Below are 16,712 nucleotides of genomic sequence, written 5' to 3'. Positions count from 1 at the left end.
AGCTTTTGTTTGCAAAGCTACAGACCTACGAAGATTCTTTTAATTCAGTCTGTTCCAACTTTTCAGCCACCACAGCAGTAGGGTCATTGTTAGGTGCCTGACCACCTGGGTAGCGGGTGCCCTTGTTCTTTGGTTTTTTTTGCTTCTTAACCTTCTCAGTCGAGACAACGGGGTACCCCTTCGCTTGAGCTTCTTGAAATTCCGGGTCCTTGGCAAAGTCCTCTCTGATTGGAGCCAAAAGCTCATTTATGATATCTGAAACACCAGTCTTCAAATCAGGTGGAGCCAACTTCTCGTTTTTAAAGTCTTCAACAAGTTCCTTAAACGAGTTGTAAGTAACGGGCCCACCAAATTTTTCAGGGCGGTCGATGTAAAATTTGAAGTAGTTAGCGCCATGCTTCAACTCTTGGATGGGGGCAACGACGTACTCAATGAAGGACAAAAGACCATTGTCTTCGACCACTCCGGGTGCGCAAAAGGCAGTATTGATCTTCTTTTTGACCTGCTTGGGTTCCTCAAGAATATCGATCTTAGAGTTAGGGTCAGATGCCGACATTTTGCCACCTTGGGTCAAGCCTGGAACCATGGGGTTCATCAAGTGTGCCCTCTTCTTGTACCCCAAAGAGGGCAAGTTCTCTTCAGCGAGCACAAAAATCTTTCTTTGATCAACACCTCCAAATTGGACATCTACGCCCAGATGTTCCTCATCCAGCGCTTGCATCAGTGGGTAGATGAGACCACTCAGCAGAGGATTAGCGACTTGCTTGACAACATCTGCGCCTGCTCTCTTAGCGTCATTTTGAGAAACGACATTTGATATCTTAAAAATGTCCATAGTATATTCGCTCGAAAGTTGGTAAGAGCTGCCCACAACGAAGTCCAATTTCTCGATTGGAACATTGATACTACGCAGCAATGACTTGATCACGCACTCGTAATATTTGGCTCTGTATTTAACAACTTCCAGGGGGGCCTTCATGTTGTCCAAGAAGGCATGCAAGTCAGCCAACAAAACGCGCACTTCGCAGCCCGCCTTCAAGAAATCAGCCAGCTTTGTCATAGGTACGAAGTAACCACAGTGAGGGCGGCCAGTGGGAGCAGTACCCCAGTACAATTTCAAAGGTCTCTTCTCAACCTCCAGCACATTTTTGATGATCTGGGGGTTTAAAACCTCCTGTAGGTTCTTTGTGATAAGCTCGTAAGCCGCTTGTGGGTCCTGAATTGTCTGAGATTCACCAGTCATCGTTTTTGGCTCGGTAGGTCCTGAACTGTGCTATTCCGAGTTACCTTTCTGATGACCCATCTTTTTCGAGACCCAGCTTCTGATGGTGAAACTCTAAAAATTTTGCCAAACCAAGATAGAGTGATGTGCGTGAAAAGTGATATTTGTGTCCATAGCTTACCAAAGGACGCGTGCATGCTACAAAAACGAGATAAAATCTTAATTCAGACGAGAAATTCCGCAACTTATGAACATATTATATCACGCATTCAAATCAGCTTCCAATATGGTAATTAGATTGATATATCACATGATACGGTCATAGTTACATTCAGCCTCCGAAATCAAGCACATCATGAGCTATAAGTCAGTGTATCGCAGCGATATCTATGCATATAGTTTGGGTATATTTGCTTTCCAAAGATGCAATTTTCTTGTCTTTTCCCTTAAAATAAATTTGCCAACTGCGGATAAAAAGTAACTGCGAGGTGCTTCGTTGCAATTGAGCCAGATAAGGGTTAATCGTGTATCAACGTTGATCATTCGCTACAAACGCCTTCTTTTGAAGCTCGTAGAGATGGTAATTGAACGTTTTGGCTCATCTTTCAAAAGGTACATCACTTTCAACGCTCCCTTCTTTTCAGAAGGTAGTAATTAGTGGCAAAATTAAAGATTTAATATCAATGCGTCAAGAGTTTACTCGACAGTTGAGCAGGACAAGTGAGACCGACGGAGCGGCCTTAGCAGTTCCAGAAACCTCAAATGCCCAACCCGCTTAAGTCCTCGAATAGCGCCTCGCCTTTCATCAAGAGAGAGCAGCTAAGAAGAGACTTTTTGAGATCTCGTCTCAAGAAAAACGGGACTCCGCGTCCATATGTGAAGAAAGAGGACCCCGAGGCATATGATGAGAGGACGAGACAGCTTTTGAGTGGTGGTCAGTCACACTCTGGCATTAAGAGGGAAGAAGGCTCCCAGTATAATGAGTTCCCCTTGCGAGCCGTGTCGCATGAACAGCTAGAGAACATCAGGACGCACATTCTGAAGTTCCAAAGTAAGAAGAAGGTAGATCCCCAACGAGACATGCATCTGCCTGTCAGATTGCATCGTAAGGACACCCGTAATTTACAATTCCAGCTTACAAGAGCGGAGATCGTGCAACGGCAAAAGGAAATAGCTGAATACAAAATGAAAGCAGACTCTGAGCGCAACGGGGGCGAGCAAAGTCAAGCCGGTAGCTCTGCTACGAACTTGCAATCTGATTCAAATGTTGCAAGCTCTGCTGCCCAAACGCCAGTGGAGACACCTGGAGATACTCCAGCAGACACACCTGTAAAGCAAGAGTCAGTTAAAGAAGAACATGGATCATCAAGCATGGCCATTAAAAAGGAGGGCGCTGATTTGCCAGCCACCAAACTCGAGGAAGCGGGGGTTGCAGAGGATCCGACTAAGGTCGGAATGGTTAAGTATGACGGGAAGGAGAAGCCTTTGGAAACAGAAAGCAAGGAGGATCCGTTCGCAGATGTCGCACCAGATGGCGGTGGGAGGTTCAGAAGAGGCAACACGAAAAGGAAAACTAGACAACTGAAGCTCCTTGACGAAAATGCTAAGCGCTTAAGATTCGAAGAATTTTACCCATGGGTTTTGGAGGACTTCGATGGACTGAACACGTGGGTTGGGTCTTACGAAGCTGGTAACTCGGATTCTTACGTGCTACTCAGTGTTGAAAATGATGGCAGTTTCACGATGATTCCTGCGGACAAGGTGTACAAGTTCACGGCAAGAAACAAGTACGCAACCTTAACCATCGACGAGGCAGAAAAACGCATGGAGAAGAATGGAAAAGGTATCCCTCGTTGGCTAATGAAACACTTGGATGATATCGGCACGACCACAACAAGATATGATAGAACACAGAGAAAACTACGCGCAGTTGATGCGCGTCAGGGTGAAGAAGACGATAGGAATGATAACTCTGAAGTTGAGCTTGATTTTGATGAAGAATTTGCCGACGATGAAGAGGCGCCCATCATCGATGGCGACGAAAAAGAAAATAAGGAGTCTGAGCAAAGAATCAAGAAAGAAATGCTTCAAGCCAATGCAATGGGCCTGCGTGATGATGACGAGGAAGCAGATGATGATCTTTTCGGTGAAAAAAAAATCGACGATGAGGGCGAAAGAGTGATGAAAGCGCTACAAAAGTCAGACATGGCCGCTTTGTACGAGTCAGATGATGAGTCGAAGTCCAACCCATACCTGTCTGAGTCGGAAGGTGAAAATACGGAAGAAGCTAAGGCCAAAGACGAAAACCAAGAAAACGGCAAGTCCAGTAGAAAGGGATCACCTAAGAAAAAATCCTCTAGGGGTTCCCCTAGCGGGCCACGCATATACGTTAAAAGTATCAAAGACTTTCAGCTTGTACTACGGGCCGACAAATCAGTTCTTCGCAACTTTCCAGAAGGAAACTGGAATCCTCACGCGAAAGACGAGAAATCGAGAACACCCGGAGCCGCTTCTTCACCTTCGTCTCCCCCTATCAAGATCGAAGACGATATTGAAAATCCGGACCTCTTGACAGAGAGGGATATAATTGATGTTGTTACAGGACGCCAAATGACTCTAAAACAGCTCATTAAGGAGCTCAAAGAGAAAGTCGCAAAACACCCATCTAATAAGGATAGAATGAAGTACTTGGTCAAAAGGTTGGTAAGACTAAACAACGGTTATTTGGAGCTTAACAAATAAAGCAAGATAGTTTTCTACAAATTAAAATAAAAATAGATAATGCCTTGTTATAATATGTCAAACTACTCGTTATTATACAAAACTAGAGAGATGTTGTATTCCTCCTTTATGCAACCTCAACAATGGCATTGTCGTCCTCACTGTCCTCGTCGTCTGAAAGACGCGATTTCTCGTCTTCGGCATTTCTGGTAGGCATCTCTTCGATTTGATCTGTCCCGATTTCCCCTCTCATCAGCATGTTAACAATGCGGTCGCAAAGTTCACTGATATCATTGTTTTCAACATTCTTTTCAAGCTCTCTGACCAGTGGATATACTGATTTGCTCCTCAAGTACTCTCTGCCTTTTTTAGTTGTGCATAAAAGCAGTATGCTCTCCAAATGGACACATATGATCTCTGGGATTGGGTCTCTTTGTTTGTCTTCCGGCAGGAGTTGGAGTTCCTCTGGCAGATTGAACATGTCTTCGTCATCTATCTCAGAGTCTTTAGCGCTAGCGATAGGCAGGAGAATGTACGGCAACAAATTTATTTCTTCATTGGACAGAAGTTCCTCGTGCTTTTCAGAATCAAATAGAGAATTCTTAATCGTAGAGGCAACGCCCTCTCTTCTAGTCTTTGAGTCATACTTTTCGGTAAAGACTAATAATTTTGAGATTGGAATGACGCCGTCGTACTTTTGTTTTTGGATGAAGTACTCCCTTCCCAATCTAAATCTTGAGATGTCCGCAAAAAAGTAGGCAAGGTAGTCGAAGTTTGCAAACTTATTGAGAGTCCTGTCAGATCCTTTAACGAAGCAGTCCATCAAACAATCCACTATACGCTCACTCTTGAATACATTTTTGTCCAAGGTTACGTCTTTCGAATCCATTGTGGTGAAAGAAAACACTTTGGTGATGCAATCTTCCTTGGCAAGGTTTGTAAGCAGAATGCACATAATATCAGCGCTGGTGTTCCTCAAGTCGCATATTTTGCACGTTAAATATTTGAGAAAGCCCTCATCGCTCGCTATCATTTTCCTCATAGTCAAGTCATCGCATAAATTTGCCAAAATAGTTACAGATTGTTGCACTAGAAGCTTTGAGTTTTCGCGTGCGAGCCCCTTCAAATCAGAAATAGCTCTGTAGTTGTCATACCGGAAGACAGTGGCATTAGAACCAGTGCTGAAGCCAACCAGATTATCCAGCGCAATTTGTCTCACTGCGGGTTGAGGCGAGTGTAAGAATGAAACAAGCTCTTCAAGTTGTGACGGCATTTTTCAATGAGTTCTCAAAACACTGACGTTAGCGCCTCCAGGTAGCCCAGATGAGCTTGGGCTTATTCCAAAAATTTTTCAGATTTCACGCGCCCTCATCTGTTGTTCATGTGATCTTTCTTTGTTCAAATAATCCAAGTTCTAGGTATCGAGACATCAAGCGCCCGCGACGAACTAAACCGCTTTGGTATTTTATTAATGAGCAGCCAGGAGCTTTTCCGGAACATCAAGGCTCAAGAAAGCATAGCTTACAATAAAAAAGTTCTTCTGTACATTCAGGATGCAACTTCGTTAGGAATTGGTTGTGGAGCGGGCATCTTACAACTTGAAGGATCTCGAGGCTTTGCGGCATTCGTCTCGGGGTATGCTGTTGTTGCTCTGTTGTTCATAGCATGGTTTTGCGGTTTGAGTCCCAAGAGGTTCTTCCAGAGCCCCATTCAGGAGATATTTTTTGACTCATTCTTTAGGGAGCTAATGGGCTTCGTGATGGCATGGACCTTTGTGTACGCTCTGGTAGATTAAGGCAGGAGCTTCAGCGCCTGGGTAAACGATGGCCTTCTTTCGATAGAGTAAAATGAATATCTTTGATGCTATCTAGTTATAAACAAGTAAAATGATATATACAAACAGATTTCGTGGAAGCGAAAGCAATGTTGAGAGGTTTAGACTTGAACATTTTCCACAATTGCAGCTAATTTCTCGACAGAAGCCAAATGACGGTTTCCAAGAGCATTGATCTTGTTCAGCTTCTCGAGGTACGAACGGATAGCAATGACTGTGACTTTTTTGTCATCTCCCTCGGCAACCCCTACCAGTTTTTGAACTACGTAGTTGGCGTACTGGTCGCGCATCATTAAGATCAGGGGAGCATTGTCTTCCAAGCGAGTGGCATGCTCTGCACTTTCCGGCAGCACCTTTTCCATAAACTGCTTCTTTTGCGCAGGTGAGCCAAAGACCATGGTTTTTTCAACAACGTTAGAAGCGAATTTGTGCTTCGAGTACTCCACAACATTTTTGCAAACGATGTCAACAATGTTCTGTTTAGTTCTCCCAATATGTGTATCATCAGTCTCGGGCCCCTGCTTCAAAATGTGCTGGATCACGTAGTTACCGTACTGGTCCTGGATCAAGAACGGTATGAATTGGTCAAGATCAGCTAGTATTTTTTCTTGATCTTCAAGCGTGCCATATTCCAAAAGCCTCTGGACCACCCTGCACCCATAGGAATGTGTAGATAAATGATAAATCTGACCCTCTAGGCTCCCTAATATGAAAGGCAGCTTCTCAATTGGAATGCGTTCGATCGCCTTTTGGATAACGTGGTTCCCGTTCTGATCTTTTATCATTTTCAACACACATCCGGAAAGCTCATTCACAAGAATGACTTTTTGGTCAAGGTCGATGCATTCGAGAGCTCTTTGTATCACACGGCATGCATACATCTGAAGGGACAATTTCTCCATCTTGCCAGTGAATTTTTCAAAAAGAACATCCTTTTGGGACTTCAAACCGTGCTCAAAATATTTCTGAATAACATAGTTTCCGAAGACATCATCTGCCAGGTTTATGGCTTCGTCTCGGATTTCATTGAAAATCACTTCTTTTTCCGTATCGGTGGCCTTCACTAGCTCTTGCTGAATAAACCTTGAGCCATGCTGGTCTTTACAAAATTCCAATGCCGAACCATAGATATCTGGAAGCCTGTACTCTTTTCCAGACGAATTGTTGCGGAATTCTTCTAGAAGGGGTGACCTCACAACGTTGTATTTGCCCTTTCCACGAGGCGTGCTGGAGTTTGCCGCCGCCGCCGGATTAGGCTGTGGAGGGAACGGTGCGCTGGGACTCCCACGGGCAGGTTTGTGGTTTCGCGAGTTGTACAAGTAAGGGTTTCCATGAGTCTTGGCATTTGGACCTTTTGGCAAGTCTTTAGGGTTGCTCGCAGCAGGCTGAAAGGGATGTGGTGGCGGTGGCGGAGTGGCGCCTGGAGGAAAAAACAGGTAAGGGTTGTTGGGGAACATGAATGGAGGAAAGGGTTGCGACGAGGGATCGACCGGGACATTGCCGCCCGCAGCAGAAGGCTCGGGAAAGTCTTTGCCCGCCTTGAGCTGCTCCGAGGGGGGCACTGCGAGTGGAATCATAGGTGCGCCCATTTTCCAGTAGTTGGGGTACGAGAATCCATAAGGTTGGTTTAGAGCCTCGGCGGGCGGCTGTGGGAACGCAGGCTCCATGCCAGAGTTTTCGGAAGCTTGGGGTCTGAAGACCGGGGCCTCGGCGACCTTCCAGATGTTGCGATGGTTCAAATTGCCAGGCTCTTCGGGCTGCATGTTCAGGTTTTCGCTGAGAGATTCCATGGCATCGGAAGCCACCGACGTTCTCCTCCCTTCCATAGCAACGCCCTGGAAGGTTGAGTTCGTGGTGGCGCGCGAAAGCGAGTCCATGGCGTTCATACTCTCTCGGCGTGAAGCTCTGCCGGACGTGCTGCCCAGGTTGAGTTCGACCTCCCGCGTGCCCTCGGCAAGCGAGCGGCCGAACCGTTCGAAGAAGCCGCCCTGTATCGGCTGCTGCTGCAAGACACTTCCGCCCGCGAGGCTTCCGGAATAGTTCTTCATCTTCGACAGGCGGTTGTTGACGCCAGAGGGCCCGCCGAGTGGCATACCGCCGACAGAAAGCGTTGTGCGCTTGATGGGAGGCGAGGTCTGCGTGTGAAAAAGCATCTCAGATTCAACGTCGCTTCCCTGGTTGCTGTGGAAGGAGCCGCGCCGGAAGCTGCCGATCTGGCCATGCTGTTGGTGCGCGGAGACGCTGGAGAGCGCCGAGAGCGAGGAGACGATGGACGCGAGCTCAGAGTCCATGTTGGCCGCGTGCGCGCCGCCGGCGCTGCCCGCGGCGTCATGGGTCACCCACGGGTCGCGCTGATTCTCAGTCGTAGACATGCGGTCGCTACGTGTGGTAGATGGTGCGTTCGTGGCTTGAAACACGGTCAGGCCTGCTGCGCTGGATCGAGCTGCGGCGGGGCAAGGGCGCGGTAGAATGTGGGCTCAGATGCGGCGGAAAGGGAGACAGCAGTAGCGCGCTCTAGTGGACGCCTTAGGGATCGAATAACAGCGCCTGTACAGCCTGTACCACCGGTTTTGCGATCCTAGGATATCTATCGGGGTTTGCAGAGGATGGTTTGATAATCCGTCGAGGTACCTGGGAACTCTATAGTTTTGGAACGTCCACGGGCTCAAACACGCGCCGTGCGCCGCGATCGCCGTTATAAGAGCGCTACATACGAGCACTATAAACGGCTATAGACGGAATCACGTGCTAGTACTATCACGTGTTGTCACAAAGTGCGGTGTTTGGTCACGTGACTTCCACGCTTCCGGCCCTCGGCCCTCTTTCCTTTTAACTTCTACGCATCGTTTCCTTTGTGTGTTGGGAGACTCCCGTCGCGGCAGCCGCAGACGACTTCCCCAAGGAGGTGCCCCAACGAAACGCCAGACCGCGACCGCGGCGCCGGCCGCGCGCTGTCGAAGTTCGCTCATGATCGTAGCTATCGTTTCGCTATCCCGCGCGCGCCCGAGCTTCCTTGCCAACAACAAATAGGCGTCAGCCCTGGCGCGGCGTGCGGGGCTCGAACACGCGCCGTTTCTTTATCTAGCCTTTTTCTTCCTTTTTCCCGATCCTCCTTGGTCGGGCTCGAAAAGCACTTTAAATTTTTTTCACGGTAGGCGCCGCACCCGCCGAAAATGCAGTAGAGAGAAGGTTGAAATAAATTGGGGAAGTGATAGGTAGATTCTGGAGATTTGGAAAGGTTTCGAGAAGATTTCACATTACGAGGATTTCGATTGTGAAAACAGTGGATCGTGAGCTGGATTTCACGTCACAAAGATACAAAATTGGAAGCTCGGACGTGCCGTTTACATTTCGGATAGAACAGAGAAGGTCGGAGCGGGCGTTGAAAAGAACGTATAATAGCGCGGAAATCGACCAAGGAAAGTTTAGAGCTAAGCATTGCGAGCGAGGCTAGATAAACGCAAGGCAGACGGAAGCTCGCGAAACAGACGCAAAGAACGTTAGACGAAGAAAAAGGTCGTAAAGAGAGCACTCGAGCACGAGATCGAAACTGAAAGTTACGTTCGTGCGTTTCAGATAGAGAATTGCAGACTTGGACACAGATCTGCAACCAAGGCTTTCAGACTGGATAACCAGAACCGCGGGACCTCCATAACTGCGAAGCATACGAGCGGCAACTGCCAGGATCGCGCTTGCCAAAACATATACCCAGCGTCAGCCCACACGCACACACTGGTGCTCACGCCCTCCATGGACAGACTAGAGTCGCTGTTGCCGAACGACGGCGCGTACCGGCCACGGCTGCACAAGCTGCGCACGCGCGGCAAGCAGATCGTGCGATGGAGCAAGTCGCAGGTCGCGGGCGTCCCCGCGTATGCGCTGCGCAAGATCACCTGGGGCGCCGCTTCCGAGGCAGATGAAGACGCTGGCGACGACGCTCGCGCCGCTGCCGCTGAGCCACCCACTGAGCTGTTCGCAGCAGACTTCGACGCAATCACAATGGTCGACTCACGCCCACAGTCGATGCTCAACTCGTACCGGATGAAGGACGCGCAGACTGCACGCTGGCATGCCAAGACGGCGACCGCAGCCGCTGCCATGGCGTCCGGCGTCTCCTACGTTTCGTCAGCTGCGACGCTGGTGTCGTCCTCTTCCTTCTCGTCGGCGGAAAACATCTCGCTGTCGCTGCCATCAGCGTCGCCGGCGCGGTCGCTCAGCTCCGCCGACAGCTGTGGGACGTCCCCCGTGTCACCCGTCGCTGGACTTCGCATTTGCGACGCGAAGGCCATAGAGAAAAGCTTCCAGTCCATTCAGAACGACGCGGAGGCCGTGGCCGCATCCATCAAATTCCACAACTACGAGGTAGCTCTCCAGCTCGGCCAGCAGCGCCACCTCCACTACTACGAACTGCCGTTCCCCTGGCGGGAAAACAGGTTCATCATACACGGCTACCGCTTTTACAATTCGTACTCCAAGTCGTTGCTCTCCATTTTCAACTGGTACGGCTGGCACAATGAAACAGTCAACATATGGACTCACCTGTGCGGCGCCTTGTACTTTGCATTCCTCATATTCAAGGGCTTCTCGCAGACAACTGTGTACCAGTCTGAGCTGGTACCAACAGCCGCCAAGTTCATGGCGTTTGTGTTCTTGACAGCCGGTCTCGAGTGCTTTTTGTTCTCGGTCGTATGGCACACCTTCAACGGTATCTGCCACTTGAAGCAAAGGTCTAACTGCGCGTGCGTCGATTACACGGGCATAACGGTCCTGGTCACTGCCTCTATACTCACAACTGAGTTTGTTACCCTCTCGGGTTCCTCTGATGCGACATTCACTTGGTCGTTACTCTTTTTCACAGGTGCCTCTGCCGCACTGGGTGCGGTTGGCGTTTTCATGAACTGGTCCCCCAAGTTCGACAGACCAGAGTCAAGGCCGCTTAGGATAGCTTTCTATTTGCTTTTAGCGAGCTTCGGGTTTTTTTCCTACCTTCATTCCCGTCTTTTTAACACTGCAGTCGACTCTTCTGACTTAATCAAGCCTGTGTTTATGAAGTCCTTGGCTTGGTACATCATTGGAGTTGTATTTTATGGAACTTTCATCCCTGAGCGCTGGCGGTCCGATGTCCAGGTGGACGCAAACATCCCGACTGAAGAACAGTTAACTACTGACTTGGAAATTATTACCAAACACAGACATATCCACTTTAGGTCACAGCCTGCTAGTCACCACAAGTGTAAAAATGCGGACCATAAAAGGTCATTCAAATCTTTATGGTGGGTCGACTACTTTTGCTGTTCGCACACACTTTGGCATCTGTTTGTGTTGCTTGGTGTAATCGGCCATTACACTGCAATGCTGGAGATGTTCGAGAAAAGATGGCTACGTGGATGATCAGGCTAAAGGGACTGTAATGTATATAGTGATAGTCGGCCACACTGGTGGCGACTGTATTATCAGAGTTAAACAGTCGCGTTTTAGGTTTTTTTTAAAATCAAGGAAAACTATGTGACTACCTCAACCAAACGTCGGGCTTTCAGATGACGAGCGTTGCGACACATGTTGGCGTCGCCTGATGGAGCACTTTCATCTGTCATGAACGTATGCAGTTTTGCTAAGCCTTTAACTTGAGCTTGAATGAGGAAAATCACGGATTTGATCCTGCCAGCACATACGAACTGATCAGAAATAACCCAGGCTTTCAGACTTGACACAAACTTTTTTTGAGTTTGCCACAGAATATTGTTGCGCTGACATTTACTAAACTCTATATCACGTTAGGGCCAAAATGAAAAAAAAATAAGAGCTAAAGTTCATCTCATCGATATCACAAGGCCCACGATCCCAGCATACAGAAATGATAAACCAACCTTCTGGACAAATCAAACTGACAAATGTGTCTATCGTAAAACTTAAAAAAGGCAAGAAGAAGTTTGAGATCGCCTGCTACCAGAACAAAGTACAGGACTTCCGGAAAGGCGTTGAGAAGGACGTTGATGAAGTTTTGCAGATTCATCAAGTCTTCATCAACGTTTCCAAGGGCCAGGTTGCCTCGAAAGAGGACCTAACAAAGTCGTTTGAGGCAAAAGACTTAGACACCATAATTAAAGAAATCCTCACAAGGGGTGAAATACAGTTATCGGAGAAAGAGCGGCAGCTGATGCTGAATAAGATTAACAATGAAATGCTTACAATTGTCAGCGCTAAGTGCATTAACCCTAAATCAAAAAAGCGCTACCCTCCAACTATGATTCACAAGGCGTTGGTTGAGTTAAAGTTCAACGTTGTGCTCAACAAACCAGCGAAATTGCAGGCCCTGGAGGCCATTAAGGTTCTAGTTGCCAAACAAATAATCCCAATCGTCCGCGCAAGGATGAGAATCAAGGTCGACCTACAGAAGCCGGGCAACGATGACCTAATTGAGAAGCTACTGCCTCTCATCAAATCTCCAGAGCTGACAGAGGCTGAATCCTCATGGTGCTGTGCTGGTCTAATAGATCCCGTGTCATATCGTACAATTGTAGAGGCTTGTAATAACAGGGGCACTCTTCAAGTTCTGGACATGGCCGTAGTTGACAATAAGTAATTTGATAGTGTTTCTTGTGTGTACGTGGAAAGAAACTTGCTGCGACAAGCGGCTGCTACCGAGAAATAACAGTACCTGCTAAGAGTTGTACATTTCCTTAATTGTTTGCAAGATAAACACCAGCAGTGCGAAATCAGTCTCAGATGTATCTCTTTTCCACATTTTGGCACTAAGCGAAACAACAAAGTCACGCGAAGGTGCTATGTCGCGAAGCCCATCAATATTTGATGGGAGCACCGCCTTTTGGTACATTTCAGCTATTTGGGTGCACACAATAGGTAGTTTCATATCATTAGAGTTTCCAAGCCTTGTAGTGACATGAAAGTTTGAAAGGCCATCTTCAATCGGTGACAGATCCTCAAAGTCTTCATCTTCTGGGCCAATTCCACTATTTAGAACCACCTTACCAAGCGGAGTGCTCCCCAGTCCTTCAGCTGGCAACCCCTTGGAGAGTATCTCATAGCAAGTGTCCAATTCCCCATTGAAACGCAACTTTAAAACTACCTTATTCGTAAAATGAACGGCAACGGCTTCTAAAGTATTGTCGGCTCCCAAGTTAAGGTCGCTAGGGACTACCTTTCTGATTTCTCTGCAGAACATATTCAGGTTTGCTCTTTAAGCATGAAGTTTCGCCAAAAGTTTGTATGGCGTAATTTTCAGCACGAAAACTCTCAAGTTCTAATTTTCAATAGTTAAATCTTGGCGCTGAAAGGAGCGACTCGCGCCTCCGTTGCTGATCGAAATGGCCTTGTCGATGGACCTTGTATACACGCCAATTTCTTTGGTAGTGTCCACCACCTTTTTGACGGTGTTGTTGGTCTTGTCGCTTTGCCATAACGTAGTTGAAGCTCACTTCAAAAAGAAAGACCCTAGAGACACCAGAAGCTCCAATGTGAGGAACAGCCCGAAGAATCACTCGCGCGACTCTTCAGTAGGCTCTGCTACACCTCTTGGATATGGTCGCTATGAAATGGGCAATATAGAGTATGATCATGATGTTACAAACCCAGACACGCGACCCAACACTGCATTCGAAAATAGCGCTTACCAGCCGCGCCCTGTTGGAATCCGTGAGAATCCATTCAGTAGTGTCTTAAATGCCGAAGACCTTAAGCTTGTGCCCGATTTGAAGTATTACTTTGAGGAGTACGGTATTGCCATAGAAGAATTTGAGATTCAAACTTTAGACGGATTCTTTATTGACCTTTGGCATTTGAAGCCCAAGGGACATTCAAATCCCTCAAAAGGTGGGCACCCAATGTTGATGCTTCATGGTCTTTTGCAGAGCTCAGGGTCCTTTGCGTCTGGAGGTCGAAAATCTCTGGCCTATTACTTCTATGAATCGGGATACGACATATGGTTGGGCAATAATCGTTGCGGGTTCAAGCCCAAGTGGAATGATTATATCGTTAAGAAAAAAGATAGATGGAATTGGGACATGAGAGACCTTGTTCAATATGACTTGAGAGCTCTTGTTTCTACTGTTCTGGAGAAGACTGGGAAAGAGAAACTGACACTTATAGCGCATTCTCAGGGCACGACGCAAGGATTTATGGGACTGGCAAACGGTGAAACAGTGTATGACGACGACTTTAAACTACTTGACAAACTGGAGAATTTTGTGGCTTTAGCCCCGGCTGTATATCCTGGGCCCTTGATTGAAGAGAAAATGTTCGTCCGCTTCATGTCCAAATTCATTGATTCACCTTATGTGTTTGGAAGGTGCTGTTTTCTCCCATTGATGATGCTGATGAGATCTCTAATGGTCGGCTGGAAGTTATTCTCATTCTTGTCGTACGTCATGTTCAATTACCTGTTTGATTGGAACGATAGCCTGTGGGACAAGCCGCTTAGAAATCGCCATTTCCTTTTTTCCCCGGTTTGCATCTCGGTGAATTTGCTACAGTGGTGGCTAAGCCAAGACAAACGTAAGTCGAGTTTCAAAACGTACTCGAACGGCATCTTCCCCGATTCCAAAACATGGTTTCCTTCAGGCGGCGAACCCGCAAAGAAACAAACTGAAATGCATTCCAACCAAGAGAAAATTACTACAGACGAATATCCTCGCATTTTGATGTTTATCCCTAAGCAAGATCGCCTTGTTGATGGTGAGCGGCTCATCAATCACTTTACTAATTGCGAACCCCAGTCTCTTTACAAAATTTGGTACATCGATGAGTATTCACATCTCGATGTGCTATGGTCGCACGACGTTATCGAGAGAGTCGGGAAGCCGATACTAAATACTATTCGGACCAACAGCTCACACTAGCTCTCTTTGCATTGTAATTTTTTTTACTTTTGATAGTAATGTATATGAAAAATTTCAGCTCATCGATTTTAAGCATAGAAGGACAACAAGAACCAAGTTGCACAGAGAAAGCTATAGAAGTCTTGTTTGCCAGCCATGAAGATCAAGACAATAAGCAGAAGTGCAGACGATTATGTGCCCGTTAAAAGTACACAGGAGTCACAGCTTCCTCGTAACCTTGACCCTGCACTTCATCCCTTCGAAAGGGCTCGTGAATACACTAAGGCTTTGAACGCTACAAAGATGGAAAGAATGTTTGCGAAGCCCTTTATTGGTCAGTTAGGATACGGGCATAGAGACGGTGTTTACACTATTGCTAAAAACTACCATGCGCTAAACAAACTGGCTTCGGCTTCAGCAGATGGTGTGGTAAAATACTGGAACATGTCTACTAGAGAGGAAATATGTTCTTTCAAAGCTCACTACGGGCTAGTGCATGGCCTATGTGTTACCCCACAGCATCTTTCTGCGAACAAGAACGAAAATTACATGCTTTCGTGCGGTGACGACAAAACTGTAAAATTGTGGTCAGTGAACACTGAGGACTTCTCTTCGTCTAAGAATGACGAAGAACAAAGCTCTACTGACGGACTGATCAAGACTTTCCACGGTGACTATGCTTTCTTGGGCATCGATCACCATAGATCGAAGCCATATTTCGTAACAGCCGGTGCAGAGATAAATCTATGGGACAGTTCAAGATCGAGACCTACTGCTAATCTATCTTGGGGTGCTGACAACGTATCAACGGTTAAATTTAACCAAAATGAGACTGACATATTTGCAAGTGCAGGTAGCGATAACTCTGTTGTTCTGTATGATCTAAGAACTAACTCACCAACGCAAAAGTTCACTCAAAGAATGAGAACGAATGCTTTATGCTGGAATCCCATGGAAGCTTATAACTTCGTTGTTGCAAGTGAAGATCATAACGCTTACTACTATGACATGAGGAATCTCTCCCGCGCACTTCACGTTTTTAAAGATCACGTTAGCGCGGTTATGGACGTTGATTTTTCCCCTACTGGTGATGAAATTGTTACTGGGTCTTACGATAAGACTATTCGAATTTATCAAGTGAAGCATGGTCACTCCAGAGAGGTCTACCACACTAAGAGAATGCAGCACGTCTTCCAAGTGAAGTACAGCATGGATAGTAAGTACATCATGAGCGGTTCGGATGACGGAAATATCAGAATGTGGAGGGCCAAGGCCTGGGAAAGATCATCGGTCAAGACAACTCGTGAGAAGAACAAATTAGAGTACGACGAAAAGTTGAAAGAGAGATTCAAGTACATGCCCGAGATCAGCAGGATCAGCAGGCATAGGCATGTTCCTAAGGTGGTGAAGAAAGCACAGGAAATCAAAAATATTGAAATCGGCAGCATGAAGAGGAGAGAGACGAATGAGAGAAGGACTAATAAGGATATGGCCTTTGTCCCCGAACGGAAGAAACAAATTGTTGGCGTGGTACATCAATATCAAGACAATAAGCGTGAAAAGAGCACAGATGCCGACCAAGAAGATTAACTTAATTAATATGCATAATTTTATTCTGTTAAATAGAAATCGGTTCTAGACAACTTGATATAAAGGCTTGCGCTATGCACCGTATCGAGAATCAACATCTGCAAAGAAATCTAGAGCGGAGCCAGGTGCAGGGTTAGATTTTAAAATGCCACGTTAAACGGCGGGATTTTAGCCTAAATCAAAACGTCAATGGAGCTGAAATTACTGTTACGAGCAAAAATTGCAGGATTAGAGAAACTACGAAGGTTGGCGGATGGCAGGGCATCCTTGGCAGCTACTTGTTGGTATGTCAAAAACGAGCTATAAGATCTAGTTGGCATCGCGACGCAATTGGCTGAGCATCAAGGACGGAAGCCAATTTTTGCAAAACCAGCTTATTATTTGCTCAACATCTGCTTCAAAGAAAACCTGTTTATGGTTGAGAAACTAAGCTATCTTTCAAGTTTTTGCCTTTTTATATCCATCAAAAGATTAGAAGGTCGTAAAAGAGAGCACAAGCTTGACACTCACT

General features: G+C 46.7%; 10 protein-coding genes across 10 annotated transcripts; 6 read left to right on the top strand and 4 right to left on the bottom strand.

Annotated features, from left to right (window-relative positions):
* Positions 1-25: 25 nt before the first annotated feature.
* TYS1 (tyrosine--tRNA ligase TYS1) lies at positions 26-1,243 on the bottom strand (the record flags this gene model as incomplete). Its single annotated transcript, XM_002551900.1, has 1 exon — positions 26-1,243. The coding sequence occupies one exon, from the start codon at positions 1,241-1,243 to the stop codon at positions 26-28; it is 1,218 nt and encodes a 405-aa protein (XP_002551946.1).
* Positions 1,244-1,984: 741 nt separating this feature from the next.
* TFG1 (transcription factor IIF subunit TFG1) lies at positions 1,985-3,964 on the top strand (the record flags this gene model as incomplete). Its single annotated transcript, XM_002551899.1, has 1 exon — positions 1,985-3,964. One exon carries the CDS (start codon positions 1,985-1,987, stop codon positions 3,962-3,964), a length of 1,980 nt encoding a protein of 659 aa, XP_002551945.1.
* Positions 3,965-4,070: 106 nt separating this feature from the next.
* On the bottom strand, positions 4,071-5,216 carry HGH1 (Hgh1p; the record flags this gene model as incomplete). Its single annotated transcript, XM_002551898.1, has 1 exon — positions 4,071-5,216. One exon carries the CDS (start codon positions 5,214-5,216, stop codon positions 4,071-4,073), a length of 1,146 nt encoding a protein of 381 aa, XP_002551944.1.
* Positions 5,217-5,414: 198 nt separating this feature from the next.
* Positions 5,415-5,738, top strand: EMC6 (Emc6p; the record flags this gene model as incomplete). Its single annotated transcript, XM_002551897.1, has 1 exon — positions 5,415-5,738. One exon carries the CDS (start codon positions 5,415-5,417, stop codon positions 5,736-5,738), a length of 324 nt encoding a protein of 107 aa, XP_002551943.1.
* A 140-nt stretch (positions 5,739-5,878) lies between these two features.
* PUF3 (mRNA-binding protein PUF3) lies at positions 5,879-8,149 on the bottom strand (the record flags this gene model as incomplete). The annotated part of the gene is made up of 1 exon (XM_002551896.1): positions 5,879-8,149. One exon carries the CDS (start codon positions 8,147-8,149, stop codon positions 5,879-5,881), a length of 2,271 nt encoding a protein of 756 aa, XP_002551942.1.
* Positions 8,150-9,527: 1,378 nt separating this feature from the next.
* IZH3 (Izh3p) lies at positions 9,528-11,168 on the top strand (the record flags this gene model as incomplete). The annotated part of the gene is made up of 1 exon (XM_002551895.1): positions 9,528-11,168. One exon carries the CDS (start codon positions 9,528-9,530, stop codon positions 11,166-11,168), a length of 1,641 nt encoding a protein of 546 aa, XP_002551941.1.
* A 463-nt stretch (positions 11,169-11,631) lies between these two features.
* On the top strand, positions 11,632-12,360 carry SDO1 (guanine nucleotide exchange factor SDO1; the record flags this gene model as incomplete). Its single annotated transcript, XM_002551894.1, has 1 exon — positions 11,632-12,360. One exon carries the CDS (start codon positions 11,632-11,634, stop codon positions 12,358-12,360), a length of 729 nt encoding a protein of 242 aa, XP_002551940.1.
* Positions 12,361-12,438: 78 nt separating this feature from the next.
* IRC25 (Irc25p) lies at positions 12,439-12,960 on the bottom strand (the record flags this gene model as incomplete). The annotated part of the gene is made up of 1 exon (XM_002551893.1): positions 12,439-12,960. One exon carries the CDS (start codon positions 12,958-12,960, stop codon positions 12,439-12,441), a length of 522 nt encoding a protein of 173 aa, XP_002551939.1.
* A 142-nt stretch (positions 12,961-13,102) lies between these two features.
* Positions 13,103-14,632, top strand: KLTH0B03432g (KLTH0B03432p; the record flags this gene model as incomplete). The annotated part of the gene is made up of 1 exon (XM_002551892.1): positions 13,103-14,632. The coding sequence occupies one exon, from the start codon at positions 13,103-13,105 to the stop codon at positions 14,630-14,632; it is 1,530 nt and encodes a 509-aa protein (XP_002551938.1).
* A 135-nt stretch (positions 14,633-14,767) lies between these two features.
* On the top strand, positions 14,768-16,201 carry SOF1 (rRNA-processing protein SOF1; the record flags this gene model as incomplete). Its single annotated transcript, XM_002551891.1, has 1 exon — positions 14,768-16,201. One exon carries the CDS (start codon positions 14,768-14,770, stop codon positions 16,199-16,201), a length of 1,434 nt encoding a protein of 477 aa, XP_002551937.1.
* Positions 16,202-16,712: the final 511 nt, after the last annotated feature.

The sequence above is a fragment of the Lachancea thermotolerans genome (assembly GCF_000142805.1).
Source record: "Lachancea thermotolerans CBS 6340 chromosome B complete sequence".
Taxonomy (NCBI): domain Eukaryota; kingdom Fungi; phylum Ascomycota; class Saccharomycetes; order Saccharomycetales; family Saccharomycetaceae; genus Lachancea; species Lachancea thermotolerans.
Note: the sequence above shows the minus strand (reverse complement) of the source record. Positions and strands in the feature narration are given on the sequence as shown.